This window comes from Scyliorhinus canicula, chromosome 3, assembly GCF_902713615.1.
Source record: "Scyliorhinus canicula chromosome 3, sScyCan1.1, whole genome shotgun sequence".
Lineage (NCBI taxonomy): Eukaryota > Metazoa > Chordata > Chondrichthyes > Carcharhiniformes > Scyliorhinidae > Scyliorhinus > Scyliorhinus canicula.
This window is the reverse complement of record NC_052148.1, coordinates 264450429-264477255: the sequence shown is the minus strand read 5'-3', so window position 1 is coordinate 264477255 and position 26827 is coordinate 264450429. Positions and strand designations below refer to the sequence as shown.

Genomic DNA, 26827 nt, shown 5'->3' with positions numbered 1-26827 from the left:
TTATGCTGGTTGCCTTTCCGAGGCAGCGGGAATTATAGATAGAGTCAATGAATGGGAGGCTGGTTTGCGTGATGGACTGGGCTACATTCACGACCTTTTGTAGTTTCCTGCAGTCTTGGGCAGAGCAGGAACCCTATAGGGTGATGCAGCACAAGCAAGTTCTAACTTCAGTTTGGGATTGTAGCGAACCAATAGCTCTTTAATGAATCTTTTACTTCGTTATATGCACTCTCGCATTCTTCTGACCAGTGCCATACCTGTTGGGAACATCACAAAGTGTGTTACAGCTTTAATCATGTTGCTAAATTCAGAACGGATTTGTTGGAATAATTGATTAATCCCAGAAACAATCTCGGTTGTGTCACATTTTGAGGATGTGCTTCTAAGTTTGCTGTCACCTTTTTCAGCTCTTTGTGTAAGCCATCCATATCGATGATGGGACCCAGATAATTTATGGATGGCTTGAGATAGTCGCACTTTTCCTTTTTAACTCGGAGATAATGGTTCGCTAGATGTTTCAATGTAGCTTCCAAACTCTTAAAGTATTCTTATTCACTTGAACTGGTGATGAGAATGTCATCTAGGTAACATTGCACCTCATTTAGCCCACTCAGAATTTGATCCATGGACGTCTGAAAGGAGCAGGAACAGATGTTATTCCAAATGGAAGTCTCCCAAAACAGATCAAACCTTTGTGTGTCAGGATAATGAGTTGTGGCTGTGATTTTGCAGCCACATTCATTTGTAAATACGCCTGTGATAGATCAATTTTACTGAATTTCTGCCCTCCAGAAAGTCCAGCAAACAAGTCTTCAATCAGCAGAGTGGACAATGATCTATTCACAGGGTTAATAAGTTGTTTTTAAATTTCCATATATTTTCATTGAGCATATATTGCATTCAGTACAGGAGCTATTAGTGTTGCCCAATCACTTTTAGCAGCTGGTTTAATGACTCTTGTTTGGACTATTCTTTCTAGATCTTCATCGACTTTTGGGTCTGAAGGCGCACAGTACGGCTCTGGCTTTGAGATATTCTGGTGTACTGTTCGGCTTCATTGTAAGTTGAATTTCAACTCCTGTCATTCAGCCCAATCTTCAAACACATTTTTCTCCAGAAGTTATTGTAGGTAATACTTAATAATTGATTCACTGCTCCCCAGTAGAGTTTAATTTTTCCAACCATGCTCCACCAAATAAAGCGGGACGATTTCCATGGACAACGTGAAGAAGCTATTCCACTGTTCATTCATTTATTTCTACTTTTACCATGATATATCATTTTAATGGTACAATCTCTTCTGTGTACATCCTTAGGATAACATTTGATGGTTTTGAAGGCAGATGCTTCAACTTCTCATCATTAATTGTCTCAGGTATCAACGATACAGCTGCACCATATCCACTTCAATTCTGACTTGGTTACCACCAAGTTTTGGGAATGCCCAGAAACGTTGCAAATTCCCCGCATTGAAAGAGCATCTAGTTTCAGCTCCTGAAGTTGCTCCAGTATATCATCTCTTGTGGGGGTCATGAACTTCATCTACTAACATATAGACACAGTTAGTCTGCTTGGATGTGCTTTTGTTTTGCACATTCTTGGTGTTGAAGTTTTCCAAGCCCATCATGCTTTTGCGATATGGCCCTTTTTGCACAATTCTTGCACTTATTTTCTCTACTCCAGCATTCCCCCGCTGAGTGTCCAACCGGTGTACATCGATTACATGGTTATACCCTTGCAGCCTTGTGTCTGATGGTCACCATTGTGTGCATCTTCGCTCCAGCCCCTATCTGTGAAGCCTCTTTTGTTGATGGCTCCATAGAGCTTTGAGAGTTAAGTCACTTAAACCATAAGACCATAAGACATCGGAGCATAATTAGGCCACTCGGCCCATCGAGTCTGCTCCGCCATTCAATCATGGCTGATATTTTCTCATCCCCATTCTCCTGCCTTCTCCCCATAACCCCTGATCCTCTCATTAATCAAGAACCTATCTATCTCTGTCTTAAAGCCACTCAGTGATTTGGCCTCCACAACCTTCGGCGGCAAAGAGTTCCACAGATTCACCACCCTCTGGCTGAAGAAATTAATAATAATAATCGCTTATTGTCACAAGTAGGCTTCAATGAAGTTACTGTGAAAAGCCCCTAGTCGCCACATTCCGGCGCCTGTTCGGGGATGCCGGTATGGGATCCTCCTCCTCTCAATTTTAAAGGATCGTCCCTTTAGTGTGAGATGGTGTCCTCTGGTTGTAGTTTTTCCTAAAAGTAGAAACATCCTCTCCACGTCCACTTACAGTAACCAACTTTCCTCGGAATAGCTGCACGGCAGAGTCCACCATACCTGCCTATCACCAAGAATGGCATTCAGTGGTTCACCAAACTCGCAATATTTTGCTGACCTTCTTAAAGTCGCTACGAATTAGAAAATGCTTTCACCTTCTCCCCGACGACGGCAGTGGAACCAAAACCTTTCTGCAATTAACAACCGTCTGGGTGAGAAATGGCCTGCTGGAATTTTCATTAATTCGTTGTTGGTCTTATCTCCCAGTTTTGCTGGATGAAAGAGGTTTGGCAACAGCAAAAATGGTTGACGCCTTCACGAACTGAGAACCTTTACTTCCTCCAGTATTTGATTCGCTAGGAGATAAAGTTGAAATGGCTCTTCACAGGACCGCCTAGTCTCTCAGTCTTCTTCAAATGCATCCATGGTGTCCATTTTTCCCACCAATCTGAATACCGGCTCCCGGCGTCTGTACTTCAACCAACCTTTCATTTATTTATTTTTTTATTTTATTTTTTTCTGTCAAATTTTTAATATTTCCTCCAAGTAGCCGAGAAATCGAATGATATAATTTGAGACCAGGAGAGGAATTGGTTGTCGGGTCCACTAGAAATACCACGAAAAGACTGTTTCCAGTTAAATGACCTCTGTAATCAGACTGTGTTTTTGTTGCATGGAACAAGCGACCCTCTTATCCACAAAGCAACTGAGAAATTTTATTTTTGCTCAACTGAGGATGACATCTTCCCCAAGTCATGGCCTGTACAGAGTTGGAAGACTTCCGAATCGCCGTTCCCGCAGCCTCTTTCGCTTCACCATGTCCAGTCCCGACAATCTTTTCTCTGCTCTCAGCGCCGTAGACCATATTATTTTCCAGCAATGTTTTCTTGCCCCAATTCTCGTCGCCAGTTTTTCTATTGTTATATTCTCTCAGTGCCGTAAAGAGAAAAGGTGGAGGTGCCACACAGTTAGATTCCTTATTTACCCGACAAAAGGTTTTCAGGAGATGTAATCTAAAAATGGAGAGCTGGAAGCCCACGCAAAACACTCTGCTGACGTCACTGACGATCACGTGACGTTCCACCAGCAGGGATACATTCTCTGATACATAACAGTTCCACGCGAGAAAGAAGTAGCTTTTCCATGATTGAAAGTAGAAGTATTTTGGTAGAAATCAATCAGAATGAAGGTCGTTCTGTGTGATAAATGAAATCACAGCATCGAGTAGACAACATTTACCAAGAGAATTTGAAATGCTTTTCAATGGATTCTTAAATTTGCGAAATGCATTGGTTTACTGAACTGCATTGTGGAATAATATGAAGAGCGGTAAGGGTGGCACTTACATACTCAACAAAAAGACTGCAAATTCTCCAGTTGCCTATAAACCACAATGTTATTCTTTAATTCACAAGCACATTTTATGTTTATTTTATGTGTATTTTATGTTTTCCCTGCGTATTTTCTTTTTTTCCAGAAAACGTTTAATTGAAGCATTTGTAATTTTCAGAGTTTAACAAATTAACATTCTAAACAGCCTAGTGGCCCGATACATGCAACAATATTACAATAACATAACCAACTACCCCCCCCCCACCCGAGCTCCTAACCACCCGTATATTAGGGACGGGATTCTCTCATCCAGCGGCAGAGTGTCCACGGCGTTGTAAATGCCATCGTGTTTTATGACAGCGTGAACGGGCTGCTCCCAGGACTAATTCTGGTCCCGACAGGGGGCTCGCACGGCGCTGGAGCGGTTCACGCCACTCCAGCTGCCGATCCCAGCGCAAACTGGGTGCCGCGGGTTCCGCGCATGCACGGTGGCTTCCTTCAACGCGCCGGCCCCGACACAACATGGCGCAGGACTACAGGGGCCAGTGCGTAGGAAATGCATCCCCAGCCAGAGAGGCCGGCCTGCCGATTGGTGGGCCCCGATTGGTGGGCCCCGATCGTGGGAGACTCCCCCCCCCCCCCCCCCCCCCCACAGGCCGCCACCTGACCCTTCCACGCTGAGTTCCCGCCGGCTGAGAGCAGGTGTGGACGGCGCCGGCGGGACTCAGCGTTCCCACGACGGCCGCTCGGCCCATCCCGGCCCGAGAATTGGCGGGCCGGCCATGTAGAGTGGCCCCCGACTGGCAACACGCCGACGCCGATTCTCCCGCTCTGCGGAGAATCATGTGCCGGTGGCGGGGCGGCATGACCCGGTGGCGGGGATTCTCCCAGCCTTGTAGGGGCCAGAATTAGTCCTGGGAGCGGCCCATTCACGCCGTCGGAAAACGCAATGGCCTTTACGACGGCATGGACAATCTGCCGCGCGATGAGAGAATCCCCGCCCCCTGTCTACTATTTTACACTGCCATTTCCCCCCCCCCCCCACCTTCCCCTCCTCTCTTTCTGCTGAAGTTCAGTTTTCCTTAAAGAAGTCGATGAATGACTGCCACCTCCGAGCAAGCCCCGCCCTATATATTTTATTTTCATGTACGGAATGATATGTCTGACCCGTACGCAGAACAATACTTTTCATTGTACCCCGGTACACGTGACAATAAACAAATCCAATCCAATCCAATCCACAGTGGAACTACACTAAGTTTTGTTTTCCAGTTATTAGGCTGTGGGCCGAATGTTTCCTGTCGTATTCAAGGCTGCAACATCATGGCCAAATTGTGGAAGGGGGGGGGGGGGGGGGGGGGGGGTGGTCAGGGGCCCACACCGTGTAGGAGGGAGGAATCACCAGGCAGTGATTTCACCCAAACCGACCTATTAATAGACTTATTAGTGCTTATCAACAGAGTCAACCAGTCATCTGGAGACAGCAGGTACAGCCCAGCAGGCGTCCTCACGATAGCAGGCATTGAGGCCGTCCCCATCTGTTGGCTTCAGCTGCAGCCACAGACCTCCCTGTGGAAGGGGGCATGCACAAACCCATCTTCTCCTGGGCAACCATGGGTGGTAAACGCCAGCCTTGCTAATTATGCCACATCCTGTGAATAATTGAAAGATGAAGATGACAAAGTTCCCCCGATCATCATTCCTCTAATAACCAGCACCAATTAAAGCAGATTATTGGATCATTTATGTCATTTGCCATGCCCAAATTGGCTGCCATGCGTCCCTCCATCAGAACAGCGAGTACACATTTAAAAAGGATTTATTGGCTGCTTAGTGCTTTGGGACATCCTGAAGATGCAATAAGGCCCCACATAATTGTAAATTGTTTCTCTATTAGTCGGTGCTCCAGTGAGGATCACAAATTTAACACCTGACAGTCTAATCACGCTTCCGCAATCCTGTGTTCTGTTTGTGTGGGTTGTACTATTAATTAGATTTTTTTTAATGTACCAAGTCATTAATTTGCATGTTCAGTTTGGTCTAATTTTATCACAGTCCTTTCAAAGAGATGCTGACTGTTCAATGTTGAAAGTGATGACGGATAGCCAGCACAATCTGGCCTGCCAGCGTAATGCAACTTCACCGAGAGTTCGAGGACTAAATTCTTGATTTTTTTTTTTTCAACGGATGCACTGAGACCTTAAATCACCTGCTGAAGTCCTTCGCAGAAATGTAACATTGAACTAAAAAGCAAGTGAGATCATGAGGAGCAAGCCGGCTTACCTGTCACATGAAAGGTAAGCGAAAATGGTGTGTCGCAAAGGTGAGCTGCGAAGGTCGTGTCCCGAGGATCCCGGGAAGAAAAGTTTGAAAAACACTGCAGTAAAGGCAGTGATCTGCCTTTTGTACCAGGTACCTGATGATGTTCAATTCTGATTTGTAGAGACTCGCTCGTCTTTCATGAAATGCGAAGTTAATTTTTAAGAAAGCCCCCAAATCCCAGACAGAACTACCATTGTGTGTTATCGCCTTTCCCAAAATGTCTTTGCAATGAATAAAGCATTGAAATTGCGAAAATCTTTTTACTACCAACATCAAGTAACACAATTTGTCTTTAGTTAAATTCAGAGTTGCTTTCAGTGCTGCGCAAGCGTGTGCTTGAAAAGGCTTTTGGGTAAATTGGGCTGGATTCTCCGGTTTTGGGACGAAGTCCCAACGCTGTCGTGAAAACTGTGGTCTTTTACGTCAGAAAAATTGGCGTCAAAAAGGCCACAGATTCACTGTCTTGCTGGGGGCTAGCAGGCAGCCATCATAGAGCTCGCAGCTCCAGCTGCGAATACTGCCCCCCCCGCACTTCCGGGTCAGAGGGCACGCATGCGCACGGCGGCGGCCTCCAGCAGCCGCGCCATGCTCCAAGGAGAACTAAGTTCCTGGACCAGCAAAATAGTGCCCTGCATCGGCTACTCGCGAGCCCTGGACCGCACGCACACATTGCCCCCACCCCGCCCCTGTCGATCGACCCTCCCCCGACGGAGTCCGCAGCCGCCACGCGAGGATCACGGACGTAGGACCATGAGAGGTCTGCGCAGTCGGGAATTTGGCAGGTCAGGGACAAAGGATCGTGGAACGGGCCTCAGGCAATGGCCTGAGGCGGTGGATACTCGGGGCAGCGTACGCCACGAGTATGCCGATTTTCGGAGGACGGAGAATTGAAGAACCACGCCGCACCTGATTTAGTGCGCCAAAACGGATTCTCCACCCCATCGTCGAACACGATCTCGGCGACAGGGGGAGGAGAATCCAGCCCAATGGCTTGTTGTCGGCCTACAACTGTTATTGCAATTCGCAAGTATAATATCCCAAGTATAAATAAATTCTACCAATTAATTTTTTACTAAATCTAACAATACCTGTCATCCTTCAGAGCTGCAAGGGCCATCTTTCAGATGAGATTCTAAACAAAGCCCTAACTATCTGCTGGTATCAATGTAAAAGGTCCCCTGACACTAGTCCGAAGAAGGGCAGCAGGGTTATTCTCAGTCTGCTCAGCTACATTTACTCCGCAGTCAATATCACTGTGGTCGGGTCATTATCATGTTCCTGCTTGTGGGAGCTTGCTGTGTGCTAATTGGCTGCTGCGTTCCTTGTGTAACAACAGTGACTACACTTCAAAAACAAGTAATTTGTTGCTGATAAACCACTTTGGGATGTGCAGTGGTCATAACTACACTATATAAATTAGTACCCAATTTGTTTTTCCAATTAAGGGGCAACTTAGAGTGGCCAATCCACCTAACCTGCACATCTTTGGGTTGTGGGGGTGAAACCCAAGCAGACAAAGGGAGAATGTGCAAACTCCGCACGGACAGTGACCCAAGGCTGGGATTAGAACCCGGGTCCTCAGTGCCGGAGGCAATAATGCTAACCACTGCGCCACGGGCCGCCCTGCACTTTATAAATTTGAATCTTTCTTTATTAATGCAGAAAAAATTGAGAGAAGTACAGTTACATACAACACTCCTGAAGTTATATCACAGAATGCAGAATTAGGTACTCTGCACAAAAACAACTCACTTATAATTGATTTGTTTTGAATGACTACAGTGTTAAGAATTAGGAGCAAGAGTAGGCCACTCGGTCCTACTCACTTAACCTATCCACATCCCTTTGTATCCTCCTCACAACTTGAGGGTGAGGATATATTATACATATTTTAACACCATCATATTGCATCAATTACATCATTTTGTTTGACCAGATTTTAGCTACTGGGTCCCATGATGCAGTTGCTTTCCATTTTGCTAACCTCATTATATTCCTTTTTCGCCCCCGTTAATGGTGTTGTATTGCTGTTTCCACTTGGTAGCCTTTAGTACACAGTGTGTGCCAAGGAGCTGGGAGAAATAAACAGTGGCCACAATTAAATGAGACGCAGACTATGTTTAACAGGAACTCAACTTTGCAAGGGTGGAATAAACTCCACAATGGAGCAATGCAAGTATACGCGCTTAGTTCTTTCGAAAGCTTTCCTGATCCAGAAGAAAGGAGACCATGGTCAAATGACTCTCTATGGATTGAAATCCTTTGTTGCTATCTAGTGGAGAGGCCCAAATAATGTGAAAGAGAACACCAGTTATTTTCAGTAGCTATTAAGCGCTTGACAGATTTTCAGCTTCCATAACAGTTCCACAAAATTCAAATGATTTCAAATGCTGTAATTAATTTTTAATTGATTTCATTGGGGCATTAAACTAATACTTGTGTTTGGATCCGTGCCAGTTTAAATTAGCTGCAGGGTATTACACAGTCAGCAAGTTAGAATAGTGATTTTCACATTGACTTTTTAATCTTTGGAGTTCTGTAACCATCAGAACACTGAGGTCTGGTAAATGAAATATGCAAATTGAAATCAACACTCCATGCCAACATTAAACCAATTTCAATTTAAGCTCTCGGAGATTCGCTATGCATCACAATCACAAGGTGCCAGCAGATAGACAACATGTAGATTGCATCCTGCTTCTGTCAGAATTCATCAAAAAATTAAACAAAGACAAATTTAAAATCGACACTTACCAAACTCCCTCCAGGGCATCAGAGTTGAGAGCAGGCAATAATGTGTTCTGAAATAATTTAAAATCTGTTCTTACAGTAGTACCTCCCTACGTAATTATTACCTACACCTTGACTCGGAAGCCAAAGAACAGAAAGGCTACAAGGCCCAAACAAAATCCGATCAATGAGGGCTTTTGTTACAAACCAATATTGCAGCACTGTCAAACCTAGGATGGTCGAACAAACAAGGTTCGCTGGGGTGGTCACGAGTCAAAAACATTAAGAGACGTTGCTTGCCCTTAATGGCTGGAGGAGCGGGAAAACAACAAATGAACAACTAGGCAGTTTTGCCACAGAGAAACGCCAAACTTCTGAGTGCCAGTCATCAAGAATGTCTTCCCGTGTGTCGCTTGGGGATGGACGTCTGAGAGAAGACCTTCTGTCGGCCCTCAGCCTTTTGGCCCCACGTGAGAAAGGGTATGGATAATGGAAGAAAAATAATGCAAGCAAATAAGAAGTGATGCTGTGCAACACAAACACTGCTGAATTTGACAAATTATTTTCCCACCGCTCTAGTGGGCTAGTATGACTGAGATGGAACGATCCTTTAAAAGTACAACGGGATGAGAAAATACAGAGGGATGGAAATGAAACCGATTCGAACCAAGAGAATTATTTTCTGTCAAACTCTTTCCTCAGCCCCTCCCACGGAAAATTCATCAGGACAATTAACGTGTGCATAGAACGATTATCTAGATTAGTGTGCGTGCGAGAGATGGCAGTAATCTTTAAGCACTTGAGATGTAGGGCAAGATTTACCAAGCAACCCGGCACGTATTTTTGAAGGGGGAGGTGGCCCACTAGCACGATTTTCTGGTACTGGCGTTGTCGACGGGATTTCCCGTTGAATGCACCCCTCGTCACCGGGAAACGCGAGGCGGGGGTGCACCGTCGGTGGGACCAGAGTATCCCACCAGTAAAATTCCGCCTGTGGCCTCAATACGCAATAGTCACCCAGAAAATACTGTTTACCATCTTAGCACATAACCACCTACAATGAAACAGTTTATATTTATGGTAAACCTCAACAAGGTTTTGTACAATATTTCCTTGCTTTCCAAGGCATTCGCCTGTTTATAAGATATTAATGGAGGTATTCACCTGTTTACTTTGAAGGGTTTAAATGACCACTGAAGTAACTGGAAGGACACTGGGATACAAATGCATTAAATGTTGGCATGCTACTTCCAAGCAAGTAATAGCTTTAAGGTTGGTCGAACTTACCAAAATGTTTGGGGGCAGCATTGTCACTCTGATGACGCTGATCTTCCAAGAACTCCAAGTCGAGCATCAAGTCATCTTCATCTAGGTCACAGGATCCCAATCTATTCAGAACATCCTGAATCCAAGGGGGAGGGAAAAGGAAACAGAGTCATTAAAATATTCCCAAAGTGATCTTGAGAAAAAATGTCTTCTTGGCAACTACGAACTAAAAAATGTACATGACAGTGTAAAGAATTACAAGTTCTAAAGTTCAGGTCATATGCGAGAGGGATGGGCGACATCCTCTTGTTTAAAATCCTTATTGGACAGATAGAAATTCAAGGCTGCAGTACATTTTGTTTACAATCACCCTGTGGATGAACTGAGACACCGTCTGATCTCAAGAGCACAACATAAAAGATCCATTGCATTTTTCAAACATCGGCGTTGTCCTATCCTGTTTTAACTTTTTTTTTTAAATTTAGAGCACCCAATTCATTTTTTTCCAATTAAGGGGCAATTTAGCGTGGCCAATCCACCTACCCTGCACATCTTTGGCTTGTGGGTGTGAAACCCACGCAGACACGGGGAGAATGTGCAAACTCAATACGTACGGACAGTGACCCAGAGCCGGGATCGAACCTGGGACCTCGGCGCGTGAGGCAACAATGCTAACCACTGCGCCACCGTGCTGCCCCTTAGCCTGTTTTAATTGATGCTGTCCCACAACCATCATGCCACAAAAAGATTAGACATTTTCCTCATTATTGATTGTGAGACATAGATTGTGAAAAACACTGGCTACCACATTTCCCAATATTACAACCATAAGTACACCTTGATTTGCAAATGCCCTCGGGGTCCAGGTAGGATGCAGGGGAGCTTTGAAGGTAGCCCTTCCGAATGTTGCGTAAGCCTTCCAACTGCTCCAGAACACAATACAATTATCAAAGCAAGGGCTGGAAGGGGGGCCGACGGCCCATACACCTCTAATAAATGGCCTGTTAACCTGGGTGAACAGTTATTCGTAATGGCCTGCGAGAGGCAGAAGGAGATTTTTTAATTGGAGAGATGGAAAAGTGAATGGGCTGGTGCTGTTAAGGGCTCAGTTGTCAGGAGCAATGTGGAGAGCCATTATGTGGAGTGGCTGGTGAATAAAGTTAATGCAAAATTCGGGTGATTCAGACCAAGTGGGTTCAGGACCTTGCGATTAACTGATTGGCAACTTGCCTACACTGTGACACTACTAGCCACCTGAGCTCCTGCCTGCTCCATTCTGCACGGCAATGGTAAGTCCTGTCGTGGCTGGAGGTTCTCACCTTCATTCAGTACCTGGCACCGCTAATTGGGTGCTGAACTCATCTCTGGTCAAATTAGTGGCTTTTCATTTCAAAATAAGTGTGGATTCCCAACCTGAATTGAAAATCCAGCCCTAAGCTTACTTCACTGGTTGTTGTTATGATCCCAGCTGATGTTAACGTAGGACAAGTCAGCAGGGCCGGCCCAAGGCACCGGCAACTCGGGCTGTCGCCCGGGGCGCCATGTGTTAGGGGGCGCTAGAGACTCGGGTCCCGCGCATGCGCAGTTGGGCCGGTGCCAACCAGCGCATGCGCGGTGGCCGCCCTCCCCCACGGTGGCCGCCCTCCCCCAGGGCGACCCCCCACCCCCCCTTCCGTCCGCCCCCCCTTCCGTCCGCCCCCCCCCTTCCGTCTGCCCGCCCTCGGGCCCGCCCCCCCCCGCCGCCTCGGCCCCGCCCACCTCGGCCCCGCCCCCCCCCCGCCCCCGCCCCCCGCCGCCCCCCCCCCCCCCTCGGCCCCGCCCCCCCCCCCCGAAGGGCGCCGAAGTTCAGCTTGCCCGGGGCGCCAGCAACCCTAGGGCCGGCGCTGCAAGTCATGTCCCAGAGTGAAACCTGGCTTGACAGATTCTAACTTTTGTTTTTAGAAACCATGGAGGAAAGTTACTAAACAGATTGATAGAAGTCTGCTGATAAACTTTCAACATAAAGAATAAATTATTTTGCAAGAAAAGTGAACTATATTAGACCAGACAAAAAAGTTGAAAATATCTCAACACAAACACATGAAGATGTTTAAAATTCACATTATTCATTTAACCCAACATATCTTTACAGACACTTAATCCAGTGAACCTTTACCACTAGTTTGACAGATAAACGCTTCTCACTTGGGTCTGGCACAGTTGCAAAGGTTTTTGTCCCATGAGTTCCTGAGGTTCACTCAATGCTTTTTACCCAACTCTTATCTGCCCCTGAGTCACCCAAACACTACACTCTAAACACAGTCTTGCAGTAGCACCTCTGTTAAACCGATCGTTTTATTGAGTTCTATAACTGACTATTCAGTGAATTATTTTCCCAATAGTCTTGCAATGTTTACTTCTGAGAGAGCTAAAAAATACCCGTCCTCACTCTCTGACACACACTGAACATGCTCTTCTGTCTTTTCTCACTGTCTGTGTCCCTGGACCACCGCTGTTAGCCGACAGTAAAGCTTTTTTTCACACATTTTCCTCCCCACAATCTTTTCACCTTCAGGGGTTGTGAAACCTCATTAAAAAGGTGCATACACAAACAAACCCAAAAGACTTGACCTTTCAGTAAGGAAGACTCCCAGGCACCAAGGTTGAGACCTATGCATTGAATAATTCTCATTCACTGCCAAGACATTATTGCTTGTTTTTCTTTAACTATTTTCTTCCACTTAATACATAGATATCTTTTGGAATCTTGCAGCAGCTAAGGATTAACAATGAGCTGCACAGAATTTACAGCACAGAGACAAACCATTTGACCCAGTCTATACTGGTGTTCATGCTCCACACAAGCCTCCTCCTACCTAGCTCTCTCTCACCTTATTAACATATCCTTCTCTTCCTTTATCCTTTTGCTTCCCTTTAAATGCACCCAAGTAGCAGCAAGTTCTACACTCTCACCACTCACTGGGTGAGGTTTCTCCTGATTTCCTTGTTAGATTTTGTTTAAATCTCTAATTTTGGTCTCCTCGCACGTGGAAACACCTTCATCTACACCATCAAACTCCTTCATATTTTCAAAGAGTTCTGTCAGGTCATTGTTTTACAGGGGTACCTGCCGTTGTTCCACCAATGTTATGATGCATCAAATAGTCCTCGCACAATAGGTTGACTGCATGCTCTGATGATGAACAAGTTACAAAGGTTGCAGAAACGAAAGCCTAGAGCACTCGGAGAACCCACACCCACGTCGTCCACAACAAGGGGTGGACAGCGCTCACCGAGAGAATACAAATGTGTGCAGATATGCGAAATATGAGATCCCTCAACAAAGCCTTGAGATCTGCACATGGACCTCCCTACCAGATGCTGACACCACTAAAATGTGTGCAAAGAAAAATATCTTGCATGGATGGTAGGTACATTTTGAGAACCTATTTGGTGTCCAGTGGATGGTGCAGGACACACCAATGACAAAGATCTGCCAGAGGGAGATAAAGTCTGAGTTGGATCAATCACCAGCCTGTGAACTTCTGAAAGCCAGGAGATGAGTTACTCACCACAGGATTCAGAGTCTCTGGCCTGTTTGAAACCCCCAACCCCTCAAGATATTTTTTTCCCTACTGCTCCTAATTTACACTCTTACTGCACACACAGCCAGAAGGTGAGACCCTGTCCCCTCGGCTTCTCCACCCACTGGCTCCATCCCATGTACGTCAGCCACGGCTCAGCTGGTAGCACTCTCCCCGCTCAGTGAGAAGACTGTGGTGTTCAAGTCCCGCTCCAGGACTTGAGCATAAAAATCAAGATAGGAAGTCCAGTACTGAGGGAGTTCCGCATTGTCAGAGGTGCCGCCTTTCAGATGAGGCATTTGTTACGGCCCAGGGTTTAGAGGACCCCAAAGTGTACCATGGAGTTCACCTGACCCACAACTTTGAACAGATTTTGGTTATGGGGAGCACAAGGGCCCACTTTACAGGTGTGATGCAACAGAGAACTAAAAGTATTTTTAAACAAAGCACAATGTTTATTCTATGAATCCAGTTAACATTTTTAAACACACACAGTAAACATCTTCGCAACTATCAACTCAAATACTCCCCCCCACCAAAGAATACAGTACTCTATAAGTAACCCATAATCTTTCTTTTCAACATCCATAAGACAAAAGAACCTTTATACAGAAAGACAGCAGGCTTAAATTCTCTACTGAGAGCAGTTATCACTTTTAAATTAGCAAGTGATTTGAAGATATTCCTTTCATACAGAGAGATCAGAATTACACCTCATTTCTCTGGATGCAGCTCCCAATCTGCAAAACAAAACCAAACATACCCTGTAGCTGCCAGCCCAAAGCAAAAGTAAAGCAGACAGCCCAGCTCCACCCGCACTCTGACATCACTGCAGCTATTTGATAAACCCCATTTCCGAAAGGTACATCCACTACAGCTATTTTATAAACCCCCACTTCTTAAAGGTACTCTCACATGACACATTAAACTAAGGCCCCTGTCTACCTGCTTTAGTGGATGCAAAATATCTCATGGCGCAAGTTTGGAGAGGAGCAGGGATCTTCAGTACTCCTGATGTGGAGTGAGGCAGATGGAAAGGAGCTGGACTGCCGGGATGGTGAGTGGGTAAGTGGAAGAGCTGGAAATGGAATAGGACGACTGCTTTCCGTGGTATGTGTCAATGACCTAGACTCGTGTGTACAGGGCATAACTTCAAAATTTACAGGTGGAAAAACCTGGAAGTATTGTGAATGGTGAGGTGGAGGTGATTGCCTTCAAGAGAACACAGAGAAATGGGCGGAAAGGTGGCAATGAAATTTAATATACAGAAGTTTGAAATTATATATTCTGGTGGGAAGAATGAGGAATGACAATGTAGAATAAAAGGCAAAAGGGGGTGCAGGAGCTGAAGAACCTGACGGTGTGTGTGCACAAATCATTGAACCGATTGGGAAAGGGGGCTAACAAGGCATATTGGATAACTGGAGGTGCAGACTACAAAACCAAGTAAGTTATGCTGAGTCTTTATAACACAGGTTTGACCTCAACTGGAATATTGTGTCCAGTTTTAAGGTAATGCCTCTGGGTTCTGAACTCCCTCACCAGAGGAAGCATCGCAATATCAAACCCTTTAACTGTTTAAAACACCTCAATTAGATTATCCTTTAGCCTCCTGTGCTCAAGGAAATTCAAGGTTGATGCAAGCTGCTCTCATTATTTAACATCACCATTCCTGGTATCATTCTGGTGAATGTGTGCTGAACCCCTGCAATATGTCCTTTTTGAGGGGCTGAGTCCTTTAGATGCGGTGTAATCAGATCTTTGTGTAGCGGTGCATGTTTGTGTTCCAGCCCCCCTTGAGATTGTCCCCATGGCCCTAAACCACATTATAACCCAATCATTGAAGCTTCGGAATAAAATACTGCGACTCATTTAGAATGGCAGCTCAAAATATAACCAATTAGGCAGCAATCGCACAGCTTGAAAATTTTCTGATGAAAGGCCATCAACCTGAAAAGTTCATTCTGTGTTTCTCTGCACAGATATTGGAAACAGGGCAGCACGGTGGCCTAGTGGTTAGCACAACCGCCTCACGGCGCTGAGGTCCCAGGTTCGATCCCGGCTCTGGGTCACTGTCCGTGTGGAGTTTGCACATTCTCCCCGTGTCTGCGTGGGTTTCGCCCCCACAACCCAAAAATGTGCAGAGTAGGTGGATTGGCCATGCTAAATTGCCCCTTAATTGGAAAAAAATAATTGGGTACTCTAAAATTTATTTTAAAAAAAAGATATTGGAAACAGAAATGTTGGGCGCAACTCAACCAAAACATTTCAGGGGGGGGAGGGGGGTTTGGTGGGTTGTAGGGCTTTTTTGGGTGGGAACCGGACCGGTATTCACCCACGCGAGTCGTTTTTCCAGGCCTTGGGAATTTCTCCCCGGTCGTACAACCAATGAGAATTTCTTTCAGCAGTGGGAAGCTGAAACCGGCTCCTCAGAGATTGGGGCTTCATTTTGTAAGTGAGCTTGCCGGTCCCCCACATTTGTGGGCAATGCCACTACCCACAGACATGGGCTTTCCTTCTCTCCTCCCCACTATCCCTCCCCCCCCCCAAGTGAGGATGCCCTGCTATGGAGCCGCTGAGAGCTCACCCCCCCGTTTCAGGACCCCACCCCTCTTGCAGGCCCCCTCACTTTCAAGCACGCCTCCCCTTCACACCCCCACCCTTCATATCCTTCCTCACTCCCCCTTTCATGGGCATGGCCTTGCTCAAGCCCCTCACCATGACACTGCCAGCCTGGAACCCAGGCAGACGGAAGGCCAGAGACTGCCCTTTCTTATCTCCGACCAACCTGGGGGCTCCACTTGTGGAGACCAGCACTAATATGCGACCGGTTGAGGCCTCGCCGGTGCGGCCGTTGACTCCTGGGCACCTGGTGGATGCAACTTCAAGATGTCCACACATATTTAAATGAGCCTAATAGCCAGCGTGGGCGTCATCCAGAATGCACCGTGAACTCGAGCAAGGTTTTGCACCCACTGCAAAGCCCGATTTGGACCTCTGCTACGAGTCACCCATCATACCCACAGTGGTAGAATCGTGCCCGCTATAGTCTGGCATTAAATATGACTGATTTTGCAGTTTGTTATATTTCCCAACATAGGCTTGAATTTTACATTCACCCACCGACGGGTTTTTGGGTGAAGGTGGGCTGGGGATCATGAAGTTGACGGAATGGGATTCCCTCCGCATTACCGCACAGCCCAACTTCGCAGCTATTTTATGCTGAGGCAGGCAAGGCCTTGGAATGTCGGCCCGCCCCATGCCCCTGTTGAGGCCCTTAAGTGGGCAATTGTTATCTATTTAAACGCAGTTTCCGCCTAGCCTCAGTTTGAGGCTGGCAGGAGGGTTGACCTGATGTGAGGGAAGCCCGAAAATGAATGGGTTCAGATCTCCTTCGGGAAGGAGGGGGTGGCCACCAACTCTTCCGATGGCGGGAAAGGAAACCTTTCAATCTGAAATATTCAAGGCCATCGTTCAATTGCATTCACGAGTGTGCACCACACTAGATGTCACTTACTCTGGACCAACGACATGCCTCAATGCACCAAATGGCAGCCTCTGCTGCACTAATGTGAAACTATTCCCTTTCTGCTGCTCAAATTGAAGTACGATAACAGGCAGGACTCGGAAAGGCTGGAGGAATTACGTGCTGGACGGCAGGAAATGTATCTTTTTTTTGGAAATATTTTTATTGAAGGCACTCTTCATACGTACAAAAATGCAAAAGCCAAACTTCAGTAACAGCTCACAAAACTAACAACCCTCCCTCCACATCTCCCCCCTCCCCTCCCACCCTCCAACCCTCAACAATCCTGCCCCCCACCACAGCCCCCCCCCCTTAACAGGCCTGCACACGTTCCTCCCACAAACAAATCCCTGAAGCAATCTATCCCCACTTGCCGCCACCCCCGGAACCTCGCTCCCAGCCCCGTCGGTGCAAACCGATGGTTGCCACAGAGACATGCCTTCCAGTCTGAAGTGTTGCCTACACTAGTTCCAAACCCTCAACGCTGACAGCAACACTGGACTCACGGAGTATCAGCCCATCGAGAACAGAAAGGGCGCCAACAACAGTGCCCTCAAACTGGTCCCCCACACAATGCCGTCTCCACCCGCCCCCAGACCGACCTCTCCTCCACCGCCTATTTCCTATTCATTGCGGTGTTTCCTGCCCAATAGTAATAGAAACAGGTTCGATAATCCCTTACCAGAAACACCCTTTGCACCCGTGGGGCCTTCCTGCCCACACAAACCTTGAAATTATCCCATTCACCTTTCTAAAAAAAAAAGACTTTGGAACAAAAATGTGAAGGTTCTCAAAAACGAACAGAAACTTTGGCAGCACCGTCATTTTCACCATCTGTACACGCCCTACCAAAGACAAAGGCAGCATGCCACACCTCTTGAAGTTCAGCTTCATAGCCTCCACCAATCGTGCCAAATTCAACTTATGCAGCTCGGCCAAAATCCACGCCACCTGCTTCCTGAGATAGCAGAAACTTACCCCCATTCCCACAGCCTCCTCTCCTGCCCCTGGCATTTATCGGGAACACTTCGCTTTTCCCCATGTTTAATTTATGTCCTGAGAAACGACCAGATTCGCACAGGAACCCCACGATCCTATCAACAGTCCCCACCAGGTCGGAAATGTACAACAGGAGGTGGTCTGTATACAAGGAGACCCGGCGTTCGACCCGCCCTTGCTCAATCCCTCTCCACCCCCTTGACACCCTGGGCGGTATTCTCCCCTACCCGGCGGGGCAGGGGGTCCCGGCGGGGCAGGGGGTCCCGGCGTAGCGGAGTGGCGCCAATCACACCGGCGTTGGGCCTCCCCAAAAGGTGCGGAATTCTCCGCACCTTTAGGGGCTAGGCCCACGCCGGAGTGGCTCCCGCTCTGCCAACTGGTGGCAACTGCCTTTGGCGCCACGACGACCGGCGTCGGGGCTGGCCGAAAGGCCTTCGCGGTCAGTGTGAGTCCGCGCATGCGCAGGCACATGCGCGGTGGAGGGGTTCTCTTCCGCCTCCGCCATGGTGGAGGCCGTGGCGGCGGCGGAAGAAAAAGAGTGCCCCCATGGCACAGGTCCGCCTGCCGATCGATGGGCCCCGATCGCGGGCCAGCCCACCGTGGGGGCACCCCCCTGGGGTTCGATCACACCGCACCCCTCCAGGACCCCGGGGCCCGCTGGCACCTGAGGTGGTTTAAGCCACGTCGGTGGGAGAGGCCTGACAGCGGCGGGATTTTGGCCAATTGCGGGCCAGAGAATCGCCACGGGGTGCTCGCCGACTGGCGTGGGGGGCCCGCCGACTGGCGGGGCGCGATTCCTGCCCCCGCCGATTCCCGGGTGGTGGAGAATTCCGTCCCCTGAGCGCCATTGCCACTATCACCAGAGCAAAAAGCAGCTCCCTGCCTCGTCGCACCCCCACCCCCCCCAACCCACCGTGTAGCCCAAAATACCCCGAATGCGGGCAAGAAATACAGAACATTAAATCCAAACCAAAACTCAAATATTCTAATCACGTTATTCACCTCATTAAATGGAAATGCAGCAGGGTGGAAAAAAAACTCAGGGGAAATTTTAACCAGTTTCTCATTCCGATGTCAACAAAGAACTTTCACCGCATCTCTTTGCAGAAAGTAAATATCGACACTTTCTGACTGGATTGGGAATCGGATTACACACCAACGGAAACTTCCAGCCCAATGCAAATGGAATTTTAAGTTAAAAGAAATTAACAGGCAGTGCCTGATTTCAGAATAGCTCATGGATCCCTTGCTGTACAATTAACGCCTCGAGCTTGGCTATAAAATATGCATTTTCATATAACTGAAGGAAATTTCCTAAGATTTCCAACCACCGCAGCTTAAGGCGAAACTAAAACCTTGTTACATTAGCTTATGAATCTATCTCACACAATTACTTTGGAGCAGCAGAATTTTAAATTATCCCGGCCCCAACAACAGTGTGTGTGAGGCAGTGTTTCAATTATGTGACAAAGAGCCTACAATGCCCCATTTACATTTAATTAATTTCCGCTCTTTCTAAAATGCAGTTGCCACCACCCAACAGAAACACAAAACTAAGCTGGGGCGTGTGCATTATTCTTGTCCAGCCTTCTTGCAGGGAATGCATTACTGAGGACCTGGCATTCCCCAATCGCTCTAACCTGCCTGAAGGGTGCCCAGATTGAAATTTACTTGTCTAAATTACTTATAGTTTGCACATTTTCAATTTTTAAACGGCAGCAGCAAATGCACTCTTGTCACTGCCGCCAAACGTGATGTCTGCACTTGCATTGTGTAGCGTGACCCGTCATCTTGGAGTTGATAATTCCAAGTGTACACAAAGTATTATGCGACGTGTGCGTTCATAGCGTTTGGGAAAAAAAAGTGTCAATTTGGATTGGCGAACAAAACCAGCAAGCAGCTTCGTATAAAAGTGCACCGCCGCCATCTAGTGCCCAGGTGTATAATATTCGGCCAAAGCTTATTTTCCAATTTGCAACACAAGCAGTGGTTTGCAAACGCTGCCTGGAACTAATCATTAAATTGCACTCAATCAATATGTAAAACACCAATAATGTGCACAAACATAATGCATCTCTTTCAATTATTCATCGCCTTTCCCACAGTGGGGAAATGCCAAAAAGAAATTGAAGGGTGGGTGTTCCTGAGATGAGACCCCTGAAAACCAGATAGCTGGGGTAATACTAGAATAGACCTGATCCCCACTGATAAATCAGTGACAATAGTACCGGGATTTGAACATGTAAAAGTTATGATTAATCTCACCGATTTACATTTACCAGCCTATTGCTATGGTCAGGAATTATTTGTGACTCTGGAGTGGGAAATTTTGGAGGGGAGTGGATTGAACACACCTAAGTGACAACAGAGAGACTTTGTGGAACTGGCCCGTTAGTCTGATGCAAATGGGTGCTGCAGCCAGAAAAGGCAGGCTTGAAAACGTATGATGAGATTGTGGCGATATTGCAGGGCCACGTCTCACCTAAACCTTTGATCATTGCCGAGATGTTGCGGTTCCATAAACATACCCAACAAGAAGGTGAATCAATCACAGTTTGTAGCTACTTCGAAGAAATTCGCTGATTACTGTGAATTAGCCCTTGCCTATGGCCTTGAACAACACCATTAGAGACAGACTAGTGTGGGGGTTAAGAAGCGAAGGATCATTGTCTAAATGACTAAGCCAATTCCTAATGACATACAGGAATGCAACACATTCGACAACCCAAAATTCTCCGGCATTATTCATGGTAAAACTTCAGTTATGTGCAGTGTTTGATTTGCTGAAGTCACCGAAGACAAGAAAAGTTGTTGAGAAAAAACAGCAAAATCAGGTTTTCCACCATAAGAACTGGGCTAATCGCCGTGTTTTTCAGAAAGGTCAGGCGATATTGACAAGGAACTATATCACCAGTAAGAAGTGGATATCTGCTATCGTCTTTGCACAGACAGGACTGGTCTCCTACACCGTTCAAACATGTGTGTGGAGGAGACACATTGATCAACTTTTAACAACCAGAACTTGTTAGCCGGAGACAGAGTCAATCAAGAGTCTGCAAAAAACTGTGCCAAGTGAAGACCTAGATATTGCTAAGAATCTGACAATACCAGAAACAAGTGTTGAAGACAGTGTCCCAATTGAGGACACTTCACCACCGAGTCAACCTCTGAACATTACACTGACTCTGGTTGAGACAACTATGGACAATGTCCAAACTAAACCAAAAACGCCAGAAGTTGCAGTCAACGCTAAAACCTGAGGTTGTCCGACAACCACACAAGAATCGATGTCCCTGAAATGTCTAACTTATAGATTGTTGTGTTTGTTAATTGTTCATATTGTGAATTTTGATTGTTAACGTTGTATTATGTTTTGATGCAAAACCTCTGATGTAAAGAGAGGGAAGTTGTGTATTCATGTTTGTTCTGAGTTGGAACAAGGTCACTTTAAGAGTCCAATCAGGTGACATATTGATGACATCATTGTCTGTTTGCGTGGGGAAATGGCCAATCTATCCGAACAGCTTATAAAGAAGACACCCTTCCAATAAAGCTCTTATTTGTTTGTATCTTAGTCGTCTGCAAGCCTAAACTTTAAAAAATACCATACTCAACCTTGGAGATTTTGAATAAAGTCAGCATTTGCATTTACATAGTGCCTTTCCTTTTTTAAATAAATTTAGAGTACCCAATTAATTGTTTCCAATTAAGGGGCAATTTAACGTGGCCAATCCACCTACCTTGCACATCGTTTGGGTTGTGGGGCAAAACCCACGGAAACACAGGGAGAATGTGCAAACTCCACACAGACAGTGACCCAGAGCCGGGATCGAACCTGGGACCTCGGTGCCATGAGTCAGAAGGGCTAACCCACTGCGCCACCGTGCTGCCCTACATAGTGCCTTTCATGACCTCCAAATGCCTGAAGTGCCTCATGGCCAATGTGAACTTCTGGAGTGTAGTCACTGTTGTAACATAGGCAACAAGGCAGTCAATTCTCAATAAAGAACAATATGATAATAACCTGACTTTTTTAATGACATTGACTGTGGGATAAATAATGACCAGGAATAATGCCCTGGCTTTTCTTCAAACTAGCACTTGGGGGAGGCAGACAGAGCTTCTGTTTAACATCTCATCTAAACTACACCATCTCCCGCAGTACCGCACTGGAATGCTAGCCTTGAATGTTGTGCTCAAGTCGCAAAGTAGGACTTGAACCCAGAACCTTATGAATTAGAGGCAAGAGTTTTACCAACCGATCCAGGGATGCGACTGGACATTTGCTCCTTGAATGCATCATGCATTTCCCTCCCCAAACACAAGCGGTCAGAAATGGGAAGCTTGAGAAAGATATTTTCACAGAAGACAATCACAGCACAGCAATTGAAGAAGCACTGAGGATATAGAAGTCTTATGAACAATTACTGAAGTTGTTAAAAAAACAAATTAAATTAATTTGCGGTTTTAAGTGTTGAATTAAAGGGCTCACTTTAGAGTTTGATATCAAATAAATTTTAATTTATGGAAGCAAGTCTACAGCAATGCTATCAGTATATATTTTTTTATAAATTTAGAATGCCCAATTCATTTTTTCCAATTAAGGGTCAATTTAGCTTGGCCAATCCACTTACCCTGCACACCTTTGGGTTGTGGGGGCGAAACCCACGCAAACACGGGGAGAATGTGCAAACTCCACACGGACAGTGACCCAGAGCCAGGATCGAACCTGGGACCTTGGAGCCATGAGACAGCAATGCTAACCACTGTGCTGCCCCATGTTATCAGTATATTGATGATGTGGAGATGCCAGCGTTGGACTGGGGTGGGCACAGTAAGAAGTCTTACAACACCGGGCTAAACTCCAACAAGTTTATTTGGAATCACTAGCTTTCAGAGTATAGTTCCTTCATCAGGTGAGTCCACTGTTGAAGTAACACCTTCTGTTCTTTCCGTCTCAGAGAGAATATTCTATTATCAGAATAGCAATGGCCACTCTGAATGCTTGACTGAGCTTCAAGCGCTGTGTTACATCACATTACATCACAGTATGCCTTCCATTCATCTGAGAATCAATGAAGGTCTTACAAGATTGAAAACGGAACATTTTGAAAAGACAGGCAAAATGGAAGAGGAGGTAGGATGCCCAGATAATAAAGGATGACATCAGTACATTCGTGAGAAAGGATCGCAACTCAGAAAATCAGTAGGTCATTTATCTATGGGTGGGGATTAGGAATAGCAAGGATCAGAAAACACGGAGCGGGACAAGCTTCATAAGAGTACTTAGACATAAAGAGCAATGAAAGAAATTATTGGAACTTGTAACAATGATAATGTAATAGTTGTGGAGGGGGGGGGGAGCAAGTGGCTTTAATCTTCATATAGAATGGTCCAATCAATTTGGTAAAGGTGGTTTGAAAGATTAATTTGTGGAGATGAGTTTGGTGTAATATGTTCTGGTCTGGGAACAACTAGGTATTGTGCAATGTGTTAATTAGTAACATCATTGTAAAACAGACACTGGGAAATAGTGATCAGAAAATACTTGTATTGCACGTTAAGTTCGAAAAAAACATATTCCAATCATAGACAAGAATTTTAAATTTAAAGAAATCCAATTACATAAGTATGAGAAGCGAGCTGGCTAAGGTCCATTGGGTACTTAGATTAAAAAGCTATAGTGGTAAATAAACAATGGAAAACATTGAAATAAATAATTCTACATATTAAACAAAAATACATTCCAGTGAAGAACTAAAACTCAGCGAGAAGGATTTATCCATGGCATACTAAGGAGATTAAGGGTAATATTAGATCAAAAGACACTTATAATGTTGCAATAAATAACCTGGGAATTGGGAATAGTTTAGAAAAGCATAATATGATTAGAGCATGTCACATGGTTTTACGAAAGCAAAATCCAGTTTGACAATTTTTTAATAGTTTTTCGAGGATGTAACTCGTAGAGGAAGGGGATGTAATACAGTTACATTTCTGAAAGGCATGCAATAAGGTGCTCCACAAAAGGCAAATACTTAAATATTGGTTCATAGAGTTGGGGGTATATATCAACAAAGATAGAACATAGAACGATACAGCGCAGTACAGGCCCTTCGGCCCTCGATGTTGCACCGACATGGGAAGTCCAAAAACTAAAGGCCATCTAACCTACACTATCCCATTATCATCCATATGCTTATCCAATAAACTTTTAAATGCCCTCAATGTTGGCGAGTTCACTACTGTTGCAGGTAGGGCATTCCACGGCCTCACCACTCTTTGCGTAAAAAACCCACCTCTGACCTCTGTCCTATATCTATTACCCCTCAATTTAAGGCTATGTCCCCTCGTGCTAGCCACCTCCATCCGCGGGAGAAGGTTCTCACTGTCCACCCTATCTAACCCTCTGATCATTTTGTATGCCTCGATTAAGTCACCTCTTAACCTTCTTCTCTCTAACGAAAACAACCTCACGTCTATCAGCCTTTCCTCATAAGATTTTCCCTCCATACCAGGCAACATCCTGGTAAATCTCCTCTGCACCCGCTCCAAAGCTTCCACATCCTTCCTATAATGAGGCAACCAGAACTGTACGCAATACTCCAAATGCGGCCGTACAAGAGTTTTGTACAACTGCAACATGACCTCATGGCTCCGGAACTCAATCCCTCTACCAATAAAGGCCAACACACCATAGGCCTTTTTCACAACCCTTTCAACCTGGGTGGCAACTTTCAGGGATCTATATACATGGACACCGAGATCTCTCTGCTCATCCACACTACCAAGAATTTTACCATTAGCCAAATATTCCGCATTCCTGTTATTCTTTCCAAAGTGAATCACCTCACACTTCTCCACATTAAACTCCATTTGCCACCTCTCAGCCCAGCTCTGCAGCTTATCTATGTCCCTCTGTAACCTGCAACATCCTTCCGCACTGTCTACAACTCCACCGACTTTAGTGTCGTCTGCAAATTTACTCACCCATCCTTCTGCGCCCTCCTCTAGGTCATTTATAAAAATGACAAAAAGCAACGGCCCCAGAATAGATCCTTGTGGTACGCCACTCGTAACTGAACTCCATTCTGAACATTTGCCATCAACCACCACTCTCTGTCTTCTTTCAACTAGCCAATTTCTGATCCACATCTCTAAATCACCCTCAATTCCCAGCCTCCGTATTTTCTGCAATAGCCGACCATGGGGAACCTTATCAAACACTTTACTGAAATCCATATACACCACATCAACTGCTCTACCCTCGTCTACCTGTTCAGTCACCTTCTCAAAGAACTCGATAAGGTTTGTGAGGCATGACCTACCCTTCACAAAACCATGCTGACTATCCCTAATCATATTATTCCTATCTAGATGATTATAAATCGTATCTTTTATAATCCTCTCCAAGACTTTACCCACAACAGACGTTAGGCTCACCAGCCTATAGTTACCGGGGTTATCTCTACTCCCCTTCTTGAACAAAGGGACCACATTTGCTATCCTCCAGTCCTCTGGCACTAATCCTGTAGCCAATGATGACATAAAAATCAAAGCCAAAGGCTCTGCAATCTCTTCCCTGGCTTCCCAGAGAATCCTAGGATAAATCCCATCAGGCCCCGGGGACTTATCTATTTTCACCTTGTCCAGAATTGCCAACACTTCTTCCCTACGCACCTCAATGCCATCTATTCTAATAGCCTGGGTCTCAGCATTCTCCTCCACAATATTATCTTTTTCCTGAGTGAATACTGACGAAAAGTATTTATTTAGTATCTCGCTTATCTCCTCCGCCTCCACACACAACTTCCCACCACTGTCCTTGACTGGCCCTACTCTTACCCTAGTCATTCTTTTATTCCTGACATACCTATAGAAAGCTTTTGGGTTTTCCTTGATCCTACCTGCCAAAGACTTCTCATGTCCCCTCCTTGCTCGTCTTAGCTCTCTCTTTAGATCCTTCCTCGCTTCCCTGTAACTATCAAGCGCCCCAACTGAAACTTCACGCTTCATCTTCACATAGGCCTCCTTTTTCCTCTTAACAAGAGATTCCACTTCTTTGGTAAACCACGGTTCCCTCGCTCGACCCCTTCCTCCCTGCCTGACTGGTACGTACTGATCAAGAACACTCAATAGCTGTTCCTTGAACAAGCTCCACATATCCAGTGTGCCCAACCCTTGCAGCCTATTTCTCCAACCTACACATCCTAAGTCATGTCTAATGGCATCATAATTGCCCTTCCCCCAGCTATAACTCTTGCCCTGCGGGGTATACTTATCCCTTTCCATCACTAATGTAAAGGTCACCGAATTGTTGTCACTGTCTCCAAAGTGTTCACCTACCTCCAGATCTAACACCTGGCCTGGTTCATTACCCAAAACCAAATCCAATGTGGCCTCACCTCTTGTTGGCCTGTCAACATATTGTGTCAGGAAACCCTCTTGCACACATTGTACAAAGAACGACCCATCTAATGTACTCGAACTATATCTTTTCCAGTCAATATTTGGAAAGTTAAAGTCTCCCATAACAACTACCCTGTTACTTTCGCTCTTTTCCAGAATCATCTTCGCCATCCTTTCCTCTACATCTCTAGAACTATTAGGTGGCCTATAGAAAACTCCCAGCAGGGTGATCTCTCCTTTCCTGTTTCTAAACCTCAGCCCATACTACCTCGGAAGAAGAGTCCCCATCTTGCATCCTTTCTGCCACCGTAATACTGTCCTTGACTAGCAGCGCCACACCTCCCCCTCTTTTGCCCCCTTCTCTGACTTTACTAAAACACCTGAACCCCGGAACCTG

The 26827-nt window shown here is 45.9% G+C and overlaps 1 protein-coding gene across 1 annotated transcript in view; it reads right to left on the bottom strand.

Annotated features, from left to right (window-relative positions):
- Positions 1-26827, bottom strand: part of ccser1 (coiled-coil serine-rich protein 1) — a 1211351-nt gene that overhangs the window by 1016960 nt on the left and 167564 nt on the right. The window contains 1 exon segment of the mRNA XM_038792749.1: positions 9955-10069. Coding sequence (XP_038648677.1) covers positions 9955-10069 — 115 coding nt within the window.